The sequence below is a fragment of the Oryzias latipes genome, chromosome 20 (assembly GCF_002234675.1).
Source record: "Oryzias latipes chromosome 20, ASM223467v1".
NCBI lineage: Eukaryota > Metazoa > Chordata > Actinopteri > Beloniformes > Adrianichthyidae > Oryzias > Oryzias latipes.
This window is the reverse complement of record NC_019878.2, coordinates 25788693-25804411: the sequence shown is the minus strand read 5'-3', so window position 1 is coordinate 25804411 and position 15719 is coordinate 25788693. Positions and strand designations below refer to the sequence as shown.

At 44.8% G+C, this 15719-nt stretch overlaps 2 protein-coding genes across 3 annotated transcripts in view; one reads left to right on the top strand and one right to left on the bottom strand.

Annotated features, from left to right (window-relative positions):
- Window positions 1–607: 607 nt before the first annotated feature.
- On the bottom strand, window positions 608–2515 carry LOC111946680 (C-C motif chemokine 20-like). The gene is made up of 4 exons (XM_023950385.1): window positions 1431–2515; window positions 1250–1352; window positions 1037–1111; window positions 608–955 (listed from the first exon to the last, which is right to left on the bottom strand). Exons 1-4 carry the CDS (start codon window positions 1510–1512, stop codon window positions 907–909), a joined length of 309 nt encoding a protein of 102 aa, XP_023806153.1. The 5' UTR covers window positions 1513–2515; the 3' UTR covers window positions 608–906.
- Window positions 2516–6015: 3500 nt separating this feature from the next.
- Window positions 6016–15719, top strand: part of cnksr2 (connector enhancer of kinase suppressor of Ras 2) — a 68551-nt gene continuing 58847 nt past the window's right edge. Inside the window, exon 1 of one of the 2 annotated variants that reach the window (XM_023949960.1) lies at window positions 6016–6872. In XM_023949960.1, coding sequence (XP_023805728.1) covers window positions 6809–6872 — 64 coding nt within the window. In that variant the 5' untranslated portion in view covers window positions 6016–6808. The remainder of the gene's footprint in view (window positions 6873–15719) is intronic. The other variant, XM_023949961.1, reaches the window with a different exon arrangement.

Sequence of the window (15719 nt, the reverse complement as noted above, 5' to 3'; positions counted from 1 at the left end):
TGACCACTGAAAGCTGAAACTGCAGACAATGAAGTTTCTTTTGACATAAAAGCTCGACTTCAAAGAGACGCTGAAATCTGGGAAATCCAGGACATAAAATGACACTTCAACAGTTTGAACCAAAACTCGAAGAAGGGAGAGTAGCCTCAGACCCAGGTCAGTGGCAGACCTTTTCTCACAAAACCATTATGGTCCAGTGTCGTGGGAAAGAGGAGCGCAGAAAGCCGATGCCGGGCTTTGTTCCCTCTCTCTGTATCATTACTAAACCTGTCAGAGGTTTTGTTAACAGCTCTGGAAACCGGAAAAGTTCCACATTTCTTGTGTGGATCAATACGGAGCCGGCCCACAGAACATTTTCTTCAGCATCCTTTAGATTTATGTACCACTGAAAAAAACATCCAACCATGAAGCTGTATTTTTGGCACAATGTGATCAATCCAACGTCACAAGAGTCAAAAGGAAGCTTTTTCAAATGGAGACGTTAGAAGTCTTTTTTAGGTTTGTTTGTCGTCAGAGTCTCTATGTTTATCACGTGGAACTTCATTTTTTTCACGGAAGAAGGTTCATCTCGCCATCTGCTGTCTCCAAACATCACAAAGACACAACATTTTACTAAAAGGATTCTTTATTAAAATCTTTTACAAACACAAAGGTCACTTTTTACAAACAAAGTTCTTTCTTACTTGATCTTAGAGCACAGAGACGCCGGAGCGGACAAATCTCAGCACAAAGTTTTTAGTGAGTCTTTAAGCCAACTGTGTATTCGAACACTACACTTCTCTGTTTATAAAACAGAACAGAAATAGGGAAGGGTCCCACTCCAGCTCCTGGATGTCTGCGCTGAAGCCAGCAGAAAACTGCAGAGCTGCCGGGGAAGCTTTCCTCCAGACCGCTGAGTTGTGAACTCTAGTCTGCAGAGGTGTTGAGGACCTGAGCAGCCTTCCTCTTCCTTTCCCTACAAGAAACATGAGAGGAGTTGAATGAACAGCCAAGCATCCCAGCACCATGCAAAGCAAAGAAAGGCCTTTCTACTCACTCCACACAGAGCTGGAGCTTCTGGGTCCATCTCATGCTGGGATCTGCACACAGGAACTTCCCTGGAAGGTGGAGACTGTGGAGGAAGACCACAGTCACATGAATGCTCTGCACATCTCTGCTTCTGTCCTCAACTGGTTTCTCTGAAGTTTCATCTTCAAAAACCTGCCCTGAGGGTCTGAAGGCAGTGAAGCTGCTGCCTGCTCTCACTCACATGACGGCGGGCAGGTCGCAGGAACCGGTGATGGTTTGGATGCTGTAGCCCAGAAGGAGTTTGCAGGGCGGCCGGCGCCTGCTGTAGCTCAAGCAGCAGCTGGCTGTCAACACACAGACACTGATGAACACAGTCCTGGGAATCAGTCTGAAGGATTGTTGGTCACAGAGCATGGACTCACCTGAATGGGCGCTGCTGAGGAAGGTGGAGAGGAAGAGGAGGGAGCACAGAGCCGCTGCCAGGCACGCTTTGCTGTTTGTCATCGTGCTTCTGATGTCCGAGCGTCTCTGTGACAGAGCTGAAGAGGCTCGTCTGCACGTCTTGGAGATGGAGTGTGTGCAAGCACTCACGGCTGAAATACTAAACACCTGCTGTCTGGAAATTCCCAGCTCGGGGAGGGGCTTAAGTTAGGATCTATTTTTAGAACAAATGAGGAGCTGAAAATAGAAATGTGCCTTAAAAAAGTAACAGGAAAAGAGGCGGGGCTTAGATTCTCAGCTCTGTTTACAGCTGTAAAATGTGCAGTTTTCTCTTTTGGTGACACAGCATTGGTGCAGCTAGAACGTAACTCTGCTGCTGAAAACAGACGTCTTTCCCACTTTGAGCAGTCGCTTTGAACGAGCTTTTTATTCTGAAAAGGAATGAAGATGATCCTCTTTAGGGGTCATTTTAGGACAGTGAATGATGTTCTGTTCAGTCACTGAAGAGCAGGAGGAACAACTTTATTTTCTCCCAAACTCTTTGGCTTAACGTTGACACTAAAACTGTGTGTTTGTTGCAGCAGAAGGCAGCATCAGGCCATGAAAGTGTCTGCTGATAATGTATCATGTGAAATGCAAACACTTAGAAAAATCGCCGTAGTTGGAATTCAACTGGAGAAGATTAAAGGAAAAATGTGTGACTCACAGATCTTTTTAAAACTTTAAAGTCTTTGACATCAGACACAAACGGACACAAATAGAGTGGCTGAGCTTTGGATCCCATCAGCTGCCAGGATGGAAATGATTGACTTTGTGATGACAAACAGTCACTGTAGAGGTCGGAGGAATGTCTGGAATTTCACCGCGGTTCAAAGTTCTTTCATTGATGTTTGTCCCGCTCAAACCCAACAGAAAAACGTGGATTTATGGGAGAAGGTAATCATGGAGCTCACACGGTCCACCTCCGGCTTCCTGACGTTCCCCAACAATACTCCCAGAGTTCTGGTTTAGCAGGTCCCATCCTCTGGTTATTTTCTACTGGTTCTTCTGTCTCCACAGGAGTACTGGATTACTGTTGGGGACCCCGACACACCTGCAATCCATCCGCATCACCTTGGTTGTTAAAAAAAAAATCAGACCTTAAAAAGAACTTTGTCTTTGCCTGTATTTGTATTCCACTTGTTTTGTCCAAACCCTCCTCCTTCAGTGTGTGAGTGCGTGTGTGTGTGTGTGTGTGTGTGTGTGTGTGTGTGTGTGTGTGTGTGTGTGTGTGTGACTGGTCTGAGGCCTGGTCTAAGCCACACCACACTGCACCAGGGTCAGCTGCACACTCCAGTGTGGGCACCTCCACAGCAGGGCCTCAGCCAAGGCTGGTTTCCCCTTGCTGCATCATCCCAAGACCAGACCTCTACCACACCCATTCATTCATTCATACACAAACTCTCTCCACCCATCCCTGTCCTGAGCAGCCTCTCTCCCCTGCACCACAGTCATCCCTCTTGCATTTAACACTCTCCTTACACCCTCTGTCCATCCCATTCACGGTCTTCCTCTCATTCTCACTTCACTCACATCAGATTCGTACACCTTTTTCACCAAACGCTCCCTTTCCATTCTTTCAACATGTCCAAACCATCGCAGTGCCTTTTGCTCTGCTCTATCAGCCAACTCTCGCGTCACACCAGTTCTCTCTCGGATAACTTCATTTCTCACACGATCCATACGCGTCACACCACACATACTCCTCAAACATCTCATCTCAACTACATTCAGCTTCCTCTTTTCCACCGCTTTCAGACTCCGTTTCAGCCCCATATAACGATGCAGGCACCACCACACCCTCATACAATCTCCTTTTCACATCCTTTCCTAGTGACCTACATTCAAACACTCTCTTCATTCCCCCCCATATCTTTCGTACTTCGTTCATTCTAAACTCTACCTCTCCCCCTATTCCACCATCCACACAGACACACGACCCCAAATACTGAAAACACTCTACCTCTTCCAACAACTCCCCATGTAACCCTTGTGCTATCCTAGGCACTTTAACATTGGGAGTTGGGTCATCTAGACCCACTAGACAGTGCGCTGAATCTTTTTTCTTCAATGATTTGTGATCTTCACTGGTGTCCATGGATTACATGAAATCTTTCCACCTTTATCCACCTTTGTCATGGTAGGGAGAACACGTCAAAGTAAGGGTGGGGTCATCTAAGATAGCACAAGGGTTAATGCCACATTCAATCTACGTTCACCCTTTAACCTCGTACACCTCATCACCTTACTCTTTTCCACATTCACTCTCAACTTCCTTCTGTCGCACACCCTTCCAAACTCCTCAACCAGACGAGCCAAGCTCTCTTCTGAGTCAGCCACTAGTGCAGTATCATCTGCAAACAGCAACTGATTCACACTCCATTCGCTGCCGTCAGTATTCACCATGCTCACACCCATACCCAACACCCTTTCATTCACCTCTTTTACCACACCATCCATATACACGTTAAACAACCACGGAGACATCACGCATCCCTGACGCAGACCAACCCTCACAGGAAACCACTCACTCATGCTATTTCCCACTCTCCTACTCTCACACACGCTCTACTGTTTCTATAGAAACTCTTCACACCTTCCAACAATCTACCATCAATACCATACATACTCAACACAACCCACAACGCCTCTCTATCAATCCTATCATACGCCTTCTCTAAATCCATGAATGCCCAAAACACCTCCCTCGCCTTAGCCAAAAACTTTTCACACACCTGTCTCACAACAAACACCTGATCCACACACCCTCCTCACACTTACATCCAGCAATCTACTACATGCAACCTTTGAAACCACCACATAATCCATCAGTGCTTTGTCAATCACTCTTCCACCACTCTGCCTCCCCCACGTATACTTATGGATCTCTTTCTTTCTGAACCATGTATTCCCAATCACCATCTCTCTTTCAGTGCACATTCCTATCAGTCTCTTACCATTATCATTCTTTCCAGGAACACCATGCCCGCCAACAACACCCTCAATTTTCTCATCAACCACTCTAGCATTCAGATCTCCCATCAGCACTACATTCACATTTGCTCCAAATCCTTGCAAACACTCATCCAAGTCGTTCCAGAAGGTCACTCTCTCCTCTTCATTCCTCTCACTGCCAGGACCATATGCACTCACGAACGCCCACAACTCCTTCAGAAATTTCACTTTCCCCCACATCAGTCTTGGTGAAACCTCCTTCCATTCAACCACACATCGTCTCACCTCACAGATCACCAGCAAAACCACACCTTCTCTTGCTCTCCCGCTCTCTACACCAGACATTCTCCCACTCACACTTCCAAACACCCTTCCCTTTCATCTTTGTCTCACTCAGTGCTAACACGCTCATTCCCCTCCTTCCAAACATCCTTCCAATCAGATCTCTTTTGCTTCCGTCCGTACTACACCCCCGCACATTCAACGACCCAATCTTAAGGGTTTGGGGAGGTAATCTCCCCTTCCCAACTCTGCCCTGTCCGTAGTTAGGAATGTAGTTACAGGGGAGAGGATTCCCAGTCCTCTCGCTCCGTCCCTTTTAGTCGCCTTTTACGACACGCAGGGAATACGTTGGTAGTTTTCTTTTTGACCCCCTAACCACAGGGCATATATCTTCATTAATAATTTATTGAAATGTTGTAATGTAAGATATTTATCAAAAGAAATCTTATGTTCTGGTGATCTGTTCATCACTGAGTTTTTATATTTAAAAAGTGCAAACTGTCTGTAACTATTAGACTTTATGGTGTTGCTCTTGACTGAGTTCATTCAGTTATGCTGCCCTTCTGTCAGCTGTGCACGCTCATGTACACTATACTACAAACGGTATTGGCTCCCCCAAGCAGCTTTAGCTTTCATTTCTATAATATGACAAAGTTTCATTGTTATTTTTTTACAAAGAAAAGACACACAAATAGCAGTTAATCGTAATCATGTCTTTCTTTTCACCTGGTTTTGGAAAGTGTCTTATAGGAACATTTGTGCCTGTTTTGTTCTAAGTTGTCATCAAGTGTGAACGTGAGTGCGTGTTTGTCTGTCTTTGTGATAGCAAACCTTCAAGGGTGAACCCCACCTTTGCCCAACAGTGGCTGGGATAGGCTCCAGCTTCCCCGGGCGCGGGATGTCACTGTTCCTAACCTTGCACGGGTCCGGACTGAGACGCCTGAGGTCTTTTGGGGCTGTAACCCACAAACGAGAGGCGTGGCTACAGAAAAGTGGCTACTTAAGAAAAAGTGACTTTAAATGTTGATTCTTAGACCCAAAATATTATTTTGCTCATTTACCTTTGAACCAATACAACACCATGAATTTCAGAAGTAAGTGAGGTCATTTTGAAGCACAGAAACATATTTTCTAATGAAAACAAATAAACTTAAATTTCAATGATGTTTCTTTGGAGGTGAATCTAAACTAAGGAGGAAGAAAGTTTAAACATCTGGAAAGTTCGGTATTTGTGCTTTAGAAAGAAAGTGGGTCTACCTTCAGCGGTTCCAGAGCAGGAAGATGAATAAATATGTCTTTATTGTCACTGCCCACAATGAAATCGGAGTAGTCACCATTCCAATGAAAAAAAAATCTAACAAAGTATAATGAAAAATATCAATATGTACAAAGGAAATGTGCAAATATATAAAATGTCCGTAATGTGCAGAGTAATCTGTACAGATATGAACATGTCAGATGAGTAAAAACAGGGGTGTCCAAAGCCAGGCCTCCTGGTGATTTTCCAGACACCCTGCCGTATTGATTACCTGGATCAGGTGTGTTTAGCCAATAAGGAGCTTCAATGGCAGGTTGGTTGGGAAACATGAAGGACCCCACCCTCGAGGCCTGGATTTGGACACCTCTGCTCTACATGTTCCCCATTAACATGGAGGGGGCTGCGTCGGTGCCACGCTTCCTGAAAATGATCTCCCTGGTTTTCCTGGAGTTTACAGCAAGCTTGTTCTCCACCCTCAGCTAGAGCAGCACGAGCGCTCCACGGGGAAACAGACGTGAACGCGCCGCCACTCACCGGGCGCATGCGCGGATAAATCGTATCCAGAGAGGGCGGTGAGCTTCGTGTCGAGTCCGGCGTGAGTTTCGATCCCACGCCGCTGCTGGCTGCGCGGCTGTGCACATGCGCGCCCAAGCACGCGCATTCAGCAGGACCGGACTGACGCAGAGAGACACGACTGGAGCGGAATGCACCGGACTCCGGCGTGAACGGTGAACGGGATGCTTGACTGGGAGAAGATGGGGGGCGTCTCTAACGTTCTGACTTAGCCTCCGGTGTGCGACGGAGAGTCTGCGCAAAGTTTCCTCCATGGCGCTGGTGATGGAGCCGGTGAGCAAATGGAGCACGAGCCAGGTGGTGGACTGGATGAAAGGTGAGCTGCTCACACGCACGCGCAAGGACAGGGTGAAGGGATCGTGTTTAAGACCAGAACCTAAGTGTCATTTCGGCAGCCCAAGTTCTCGGATTTGAGAAGTTTTCTGTCCAAAAAGCGGCGGGTTTCAGGAACCGTGCCAGTTCAGCTTGTGGCCACTAGGGGGCCTGCTCCAAAAAGTAGTCAGTCTTCAAGCTTTCTAGAAGAAAATGACCCAAAGAGATAAAGTTACGGTCTGAGGATGGGTTCTTTTGTCGTCTTGCTGTTCTGGGTTTTATCAAATCCAACAGGTAGAATTAATTTAATGTTAATATCGCTCTTTTAGCTTTAGCTTGTGATATTAAATCTTCACTGCTCCAACGTCTCATTTTTCCACATCATGATCATCAGACATTTTTTAATCTGTCTTCAAACAACTGCATTTGGTAATGGCCAGTTGGACCCAAACAGAACCTAACAGTTCTGGGTTTAGACCCACTGGAAGCAGCTTCTGCTCTGAGACCAGCTCCTCAGTAAAGTAGATATTAGCAGCTCTGAAAGTTACTATAGAAGTCATCATGTTGTTTTCACAGCTGTCTTTATGACTGTCAGTGTAGCGAAAGGTGTAAAAAAAGCAAAAATGGGAGGTGGAGAAAAACATTCACATTCATCTGTTTGTGGGAGTGGCAGGGTCACTGACTGCACTGTCAACTGATTGCTAAGATGAGTAGAAGTAACCAAACAGGTTAGAGCTAAAACAAGAAAAAAGACTTTATGAAATTAAACTGATGGGTCACGACCTAAAGAACGAGGTTCCCTGAATGAGCTTCCTGCGTAGGGCGGCTGGGCGCTCCCTTAGAGACAGGGGGAGGAGCTCGGTCATCCGGAGAGAGCTCAGAGTAGAACTGCTGCTCCTCCACATCCAGAGGAGCCAGTTGAGTTACTTGGGCGTTTGGTCTGAACGGAACGCCTCCCTGGGGAGGCGTTCCGGGCATGTCCCACTTGGCGGAGGCCCGGGGGAAGACCCAGGGCACGTTAGACAGTCTACGTCTCTCGTCTGGCCCCCCAGAAGAGCTAGAGGAAGTGGCCGGGGAGAGGGAAGTCTGGGCATCTTTGCTTAGACTGCTGCCCCCGTGACCCGTTCCTGGATGAGTGGAAGAAGATGGATGGATGGATGGATGAGGTTTGGGTTAACCCTAACTAAATCTTCACTTACATGCAACACAGATTCATAAATTTTATGCACTGATAGTTTTTCAAAGGGATTGTTTGTAGTTTAATTTAAAAAAAACTGTTCAAATAGTTTTAAATGTAAAACATTTATTTCATATTAAATGTTGTTCACATGTGATTCTGAGCAAATGTGCTCAAAAAGAACGAGTATCTATCCCCTCTAAATTTTTGTTCAACAAATCTGAACGTTAAAGTCGGTCCGAGCTCAGCGGCGCTGGAGAAGTGTAAGAACAAGCAAGCAACCCAAATGTCTGAAAAATAATAGTTTTGTTTCTATCTGGCAATGATCAGCTTGGAGCTGATGCATAATTCAGTAGCTGAGCTGATTCATTCTGCTCCCAAAGGGCCTTCATGAACATTGGAAAACTCTCAACACACACAGAAAAACACAAATCATCTTCAAATGGACACGCCATGCTGCTTCACCTCTCTGAAAACAAACTAACCTTCAACTAAACCTGCTACAGACCAGGTTATGTTCAGAGCATGAGTTGCTATGGCAACTTGACATACCCTGAAACATACCTCCATTTCTGGAACTGAAAGCTGAGGTTATCAACTTCCTTAGCCTCAAACTTACCGTGGGAGCTAGCATAACCTGCTTTCTGGAATACCCCCCTGGACAGCCATCGGATTGTGTTGTGTGGCAGGAGATCAGAATATTTCCTTTAACTTCATCAAGCAATGCACGGAACAGACAGTGATTCGATTTACATCAGCCACCTGCGTAGCGGTCCACTAAAAGAAAAAAAAAACAAAAGAAAAAATGCCATGCTGGTAGAAACGTGTGTCGCAGGCTATGACGCAAATTTTCGTTGACGGAAATGTTGAAATTGTAGTGGCGGTCATGTGCATTTTAGGTCTGTTAGCAGCAGGGGATTGTGGGATGTGGGATGATGATCTTATTAGGGCTCAGCTGGAGCGTTTCTGTTTGCCCACGTTTCTTTTCATGTGGCAGTTTTGTTGTTCCACCTTAGTTTATTCTTCCTGTTATGTTGTTTCTTTATGTTGCACCGTAAGTGTGGAAGGGAGAGAGGTTGATGACACCTGTGCAATCTTCAATGTTTTCAAGATAATTGGGCTTGACAGGCCGGTAAGAAGCTGTGCTCTCAGCTTCTCTTTTTGGCTCCTCCTCTCTGAGACTGGTCCGTGTCCAGCAGTGTGTGGGACACGGACAGTTCTCTAGCGCAGCTAGTTGATTGACAGCTCAACACTTTTGACATTTTGGCTCCCGTATCGTCCACTGCAAGTGATGTACTGGCCGGGTGTTACAATATATTTCCTACACATTCTTACAGCATTGGAAAACGTTAAGAATGTTTGTGTCGTGTTTTTCCTCCTACAGAAACCATATTAAAACAGAACATATATTTCTCTCCCCCATCTTTTTACATTTTCAAACATTTTTGAAAATGCTCCAGGGAGCCACTAGGGCAGCGCTAAAGAGCCGCATGCGGCTCCTGAGCTGCATGTTGCCGACCCCCGCTTTAGTGGAAGGTTGGCACCGGTGTTTGGCAGCAGAGTCGCCACCAGTGTGCAAATGTGTGTGTGTGAATGGGTTTGTGACTGCTTTGGGTCATCGAGGAAGGTAGAAAGCGCTATATAAAGGGCAGCACGATATCTGTGATCAATGCTGCAATGATGATATAACTTGTGGTATATGAACATATAAAATAATCAAAAGCATCATTTCTATTTTGCTGCAACAGTTTAATTTAAGTAAGAGTTAACATGACTTAAATTATATTCCAAATGACCTGTCGTCTACATAGGTGAAAATCTGATATAAAAGGGCTCCATTCTATTGGTCAAATGCATAAAAGGATTTATTTGATTTGTTAAATAATTCAAGCTGTCATAAGATTGTTGTAGCACATTTAAGGTAACCATTAATAGCAATTTTAGCCGTCTTTTGCGATACCCATATTGAACAGCTGGATATTGAGACAGTGATAAATTTGCGATTTCTTGTGCAGGCCTAGTATACAAGTATACGCCATTTACCATTTACACCAATACACACACCATTACACACCGGTACTCACCTATACATGCCAATAAAAGCCAATACACACCATTACACGCCAATAAATGACAATGCACACCAATACACACAATACACACGAATGCACACCAATACATATCAATACACACCAATACATGCCAAAACACACTAATATACACATTACATAAGAAGGGTGGTAGTCCTAGATCTTCTGTCCTCTTCCCCATCTCTTGTGGGTGGTAGTCAGATACCCCACAGTTTTGTGCCATGGCTATTGACTTCCTGAGCCTTAGTGATGCCCTCTCTCCAAGGAGTGGGGGTCTCCGAGATCTCTGGGTATGCCATGAGCTGGGGATCATAGCACATCTTAGCCTGGGGGTGTCTGTGCCCCTGGGGTGCTGGTTTTGGTCTTTTAACTTGCTGTTCTGGGCCTTGTTATCTTTTCCATTATCAAGTGAGCCTGGTAGGTTCACCCACCCACCCACCCTATAAACGAAGTTAACCTGAAAACAAAGTCACCTAGGCATAGACACCCACTTGAACACAGACTCACCTGAACAGACACTCGCCTGAACACGTCTGTTTAGGTTTTGTTTTTTTTAACTTTGTTACGCCCCCTTTGTGTCTAAGGGGTACCTAGGGGGGCATAACATAAAAAAAGTAAAGTTTTGGCTAATAATTTGACTGTAACACAAAGACCAAACGAATTGTCTCCATACAAAATAACAAATTTATTTACAAATAACCAACCACCAACAAGAACTAAAAGTGAAGCTAAAAGGCTTCAGGGTGAACCCAGGCCAAAATGACAAACAAAACCCCAACTAACTGAAACATGTAATCGTACCTGTAAATGAAAGAAAGGGGAAATAAATGACAAAACTCTAACCTCCCTAACCTAACAAAAACAGGAGAAAACATGGACTAAAGAAAATGGCAGTTCACCCCTACAGCTTCACTTAACATAACTATTAACCAAAAGACTAAACAGAGTGGGCACAAAACTACAAAATACAAAGAACTAATACAGAATACTTAACCACAACACAAAAGTGCAACACAAAACTAAACAGGTGGTGAAATACAAAACAAAATGGAGAAGAGGGCCAAACTGCAGTGGAGACTGGTGCAGCAAGGCTCCCTTCTCACGGTGAGAAAAACCTGCAGAATGTCATGTTTGCATAAAAAGCAGGTCAGGGGTTTATTGCCATCGGTCCACAGACGAAGCTTTGTTTCTTGATGCTGCGTGTCTTCAATTGCGTTCATGCACATATGGCATATGTGTGTGTTTGGGAGGATGGTGAGTTTTTGGTCTCTGACCGTCTGTGCACAACAGCTGACAGACTGGCACAGCAGCTCCTGAGCAGAAGGCCCCGCCCCCGTCCTCATACATTTGTACCAAAACACGCACAAACAGGAGCAGCGTTCCTTCACGCTGGGTGCGTCTGAGGCGACAAGGAAACAGGACACTCTGTGGACTAACATGTTCATGAACCTCAGAAATATCCAGGCCAAAAGGTCTGCACACAATGGAGCATTCCTTCAATTTATGTTCACACAAGATGGGAGGGGTGCGCCTCAGCGTGAGCACGCTGATGGAAATGACAGGAACACTTCCCGACAGCATGTTCTGTTGTCATCTGTTCACACAGAGTGCTGGGCAGGACTTCCCCTCATTTCAATTGCATAAATTCAACTGTGACTTTAAAGTCAGCAGAGTGAAAGCCTGCAAGGACATCTGATGAAAAAGTTGGCCAGCCCTGAATCGTTTTCTGTGTTTGTGATTACAAAGACTTAAAGTCTTTTGTGTGAATGATTCCTCTAAAAAGGTTCTTTGAAATAGACGTGCAAAAATAAAAACCCGTCCTCTGAGTGAATGTCTAGAAATAAAAGGGGTAAACGGTGATAGCGTTTATCAATTTAATTCAGTTCAATTTTATTGATTGAATTATTGTTCTGTTGAATAATGAAAGACGACGGAAAAGACGCCGATTTTGGGTACATCCCATAGTTACGAGAAGAACATGGGGAGTTTTATCCACTGGTACATGTACTGTACCATTTTTTAGAATGTCCGTCAGTGACTGCATCTTCTTCGTCTTATTTCTTCGTGGCAGTGTAGACGCTACTTGGCGTCTATCTTCTTCGCTGGTATGTGTGCTCAAAAAGGCAGTTTTGTGTTTGAGCGCCCCCAAGTTGTGTTTTACTGTAACTTCAGAAGCTCCAGACATGTGTGCAAAAGCGCCATTCTCATTGTTCGCATAGTTTTTGACGCGGCGCGTCAAACCAAAAAAACGAACCCGAGGAATTTTTTTTAAAAAAGATGCTTTTACGCATGGCGTTTTTCGCGTCGGCGTGCACACTCACATTGGTGCCCTTTATTTAGTCACGAGGCGTTAAACGTTGGCGAACATCGCGCGCGAATTTTGTGAACAGGCCTTAAGGTTGTGAAAATACGGTAGTCCCTTTCGTGAGGCCATTAACAAGTCATTAGAGACTCTAACTAGTGCAGTTTCTGTGCTGTGGTGAGGTCTAAACCCTGACTGAAAGTCCTCAAAGTGGCTGTTGTCCTGTAGGTGGCGGTAAAGCTGCTTGTCTACAACTATTTCTAGGATTTTAGAAATAAAGGGGAGGTTTGATTTTGGTCTGTAGTTGTTCAGGTTGCTAGGATCTAAACTGGGCTTTTTCAGAAGAGGTTTGACAACTGCATATTTAAAAGAATGTAGCACGTAACCTGTTTTCAGAGAGGTATTTATTATCATTAGTATGGAATCATTAATTAGGGGGAAGGTTTCTTTAAAAAGTCTAGTGGGAATTGGGTCTAACAGACAAGTTGAGGATTTGGAAGACGTAATAATTGATGTTATTTCCACTTGATCCACAGCAGTGAAGCAGTCCAATGTTACAGAGGTTTTTTTCAGAGGAGCGTTTTACAGTGCTGCTCTGCGCCCGGGTCTCGTCTCTGGGTTGTCAGGTTGACCGACTAAGGCTAGCAGAAATGTTCCTAGAAAGAAGAGCGGCACCGTCCAAAGTAGGATGGACGCCATCTCTCCGTATGAGACCGGGCTTCCCCCAAAACGCACTCCAATTATCCACAAAACCAACACAAACAAAATTTTCTGGGCACCATCTAGCTAACCAGCGGTTAAATGATGAAAAGCAGCTGTACATTTCATCACTGACTAAGTTTGGCAGGGGACCAGAGAAAATTGTAGTGTCTGACATCGACTTGGCAAGTTTGAGTTTAGCACCATGCTTCCTCTCCACCGGTACAAACCCGTTCTGTGTATTTGCTGGCTGCTGGGGAGTGCTAACTGGGTTAGCCCTGGTAGCGTGGCCTGCGCTACGAGTAACAGCCTGGCTAGCCGGCTTAGCTTCCACTGTGCTACCACTATCTTCTCTAATGGAGGCAGGATCCTCACTGAACATATGGCACATGGGGCAGGAAAAGAGGTAGAAGCAATGCTAAGTGCTAAGCTAAGGCTAGCGGTGTTTTAGCCAGGTAGAAGTAGTTCCGTTGCAAGCTTAGCGTAGCGTGGATTGCAAGCGGTTAACTCCGTAGTGTATTCATTAGTATACTAAATATGCTACTTAAATAATGTGAATATTAAACAAGATTTTTTATTAACGCAGTCATTAATTATCAGTTTGTCATCTATTCTCCCAAACAGTAATAATGACACTTATATGAAGGCAAAATCTTTAGCAACACAAATTATTTGTGATTCATATCGCCTGGAAAAAAATCCCTGTAAAGTTTTTGCCTGTTCTGCCGCAAAGGGTGATGGATGACCCCTGACCTTTAATCGCTGCTTCAGATCACAACCACTTGACTCTAATGCATCTACTCTTTGAGTTATAAAAAACAGAATGGGGCGGCCGTGGTATGGTGGTAGGGCGGTCGACCTCCAATCAAATATTGGGGGTTCAATTCCCGCCTTGCCCATCCATGTGTCAAAGTGTCCTTAGGCAAGACACTGAACCCACGTTGCCTCTGGTGGAAGGTTGGCGCCAGTGTTTGGCAGTGGAGCCGCCACCAGTGCGTGAATGTGTATGTGACTGTAAAGCACTTTGGGCTTTCGAGGAAGGTAGAAAAGTGCCATATATGTACAGTAAACCCTTGTTTTGCGCGGGGGTTACGTTCCAAAAGAACCCGTGATAGGCAAAATCCATGAAGTAGAAACCTTTATTTTTTTCTTACAATTAATATACAATTAAATACTCTATTATACATTGAAAAGAAAGAACAGGCCATTTTACAGGCTCAAGCATTTGTTTCACAAATCAAAGTACTTTAGAAATGTTTTTTTTCCAACAAATAACTTCTGCACTGTACTGACAAAGAATAATTTTAATCATCGATGTGAACAGAAGGCTTCAAATTGCGGAATTAGCCCCGCCCACCGCAACCCGAGTAATAGGATTAAACGGGAGAAAATTTAAAATTATCATGAAAAAATTCAAAGTACAGTGGGACAAATAGTGACTCAGGTGTATTTACTGCTCTTCAGACATAGCTGCTGCATCCTGACTCCGCTCTGCAGTGTTTTCTTCTTTTGAAGCCCGCGGTGCAGGTGTGTTTGTTCGGAAGAAGAACATAGTGATTGGCAGTTGTTGTCGCTCTTTTTTTCTATGGGTTTTAGAGAAACTCGAAATTGCAAGATGATTTGCACGTACGTAATGTAAATTTGGCAAGCTGTTTTACGTACCTGTACACTTTAAACTGCAATGTTATTGACGCACAGGTAGAGAAGAAGCGGAGTGACTTTTTAGCCAATCAGAATGCAGGACACAAGATTTCAGAGTGGCCTTTTCTTGTGGCCAGTCTAAGGCACACCTGTGCAATAATCATGCTGTTTAATCACCATCTTGATATGGCACACCTGTGAGGTGGGATGGATTGTCTTGGCAAAGGAGAAGTGCTCACTATCACAGATTAAGACAGATTTGTGAACAATATTTCAAAGAACTGGTTATTTTGTGTTTGTGGAAAATGTTTCACATCTTTGAGTTCATACCATAATAGATGGGAGCAATAACAAAAGTGTTGCGTTTATTTATTTATATATATATATAAAAAAACGGGCTGCACGGTGGCGCAGTGGTTAGCGCTCTTGCCTCACAGCAACAAGGCCCCGGTTCAAGTCCCGGCTGGGGGACATGAAAAACACATCATCAATGGGGGACCTTTCTGTGTGGAGTTTGCATGTTCTCCCCGTGCATGTGTGGGTTTTCTCCGGGATCTCCGGCTTCCTCCCACCGTCCAAAAAGATGCTTCATAGGTTGATTGGCAACTCTAAATTGTCCATAGGTGAGTGTGAGAGGGAATGGATGTGTGATGGAGGATATTCTACCTTGCGACAGACTGGCGGCCCGTCCAGGGCATCCCTTGTCTACGCCCAAGTGGCCGGGATAGGCTCTGGCAACCCCGTGACCCAGAAAGGGAATAAACGGTAAAGAAGATGAATATATATAAAAACCAGAAACCAATGAACTGGTTTACACTTCAGCAGCAGTGATCCTTTAGATGCTTGGATATAAGAGCAACCATGGAAGAAAACTGTACCCACCATGGAAGCAACGGTTAGAGGCCAAAATCAAGGCAGCTCGGAGGGATGCGAGTAAGCTGA

Coding starts and splice junctions, on each gene's coding strand:
- LOC111946680 (XM_023950385.1), bottom strand. CDS start 1,512: ATGACAAACAGCAAAGCGTGCCTGGCAGCGGCTCTGTGCTCCCTCCTC. Junction 1,112..1,249: donor TGCGACCTGCCCGCCGTCAT/GTGAGTGAGAGC, acceptor CTTCCTCCACAG/TCTCCACCTTCCAGGGAAGT. Junction 956..1,036: donor AAGCTCCAGCTCTGTGTGGA/GTGAGTAGAAAG, acceptor TGTTTCTTGTAG/GGAAAGGAAGAGGAAGGCTG.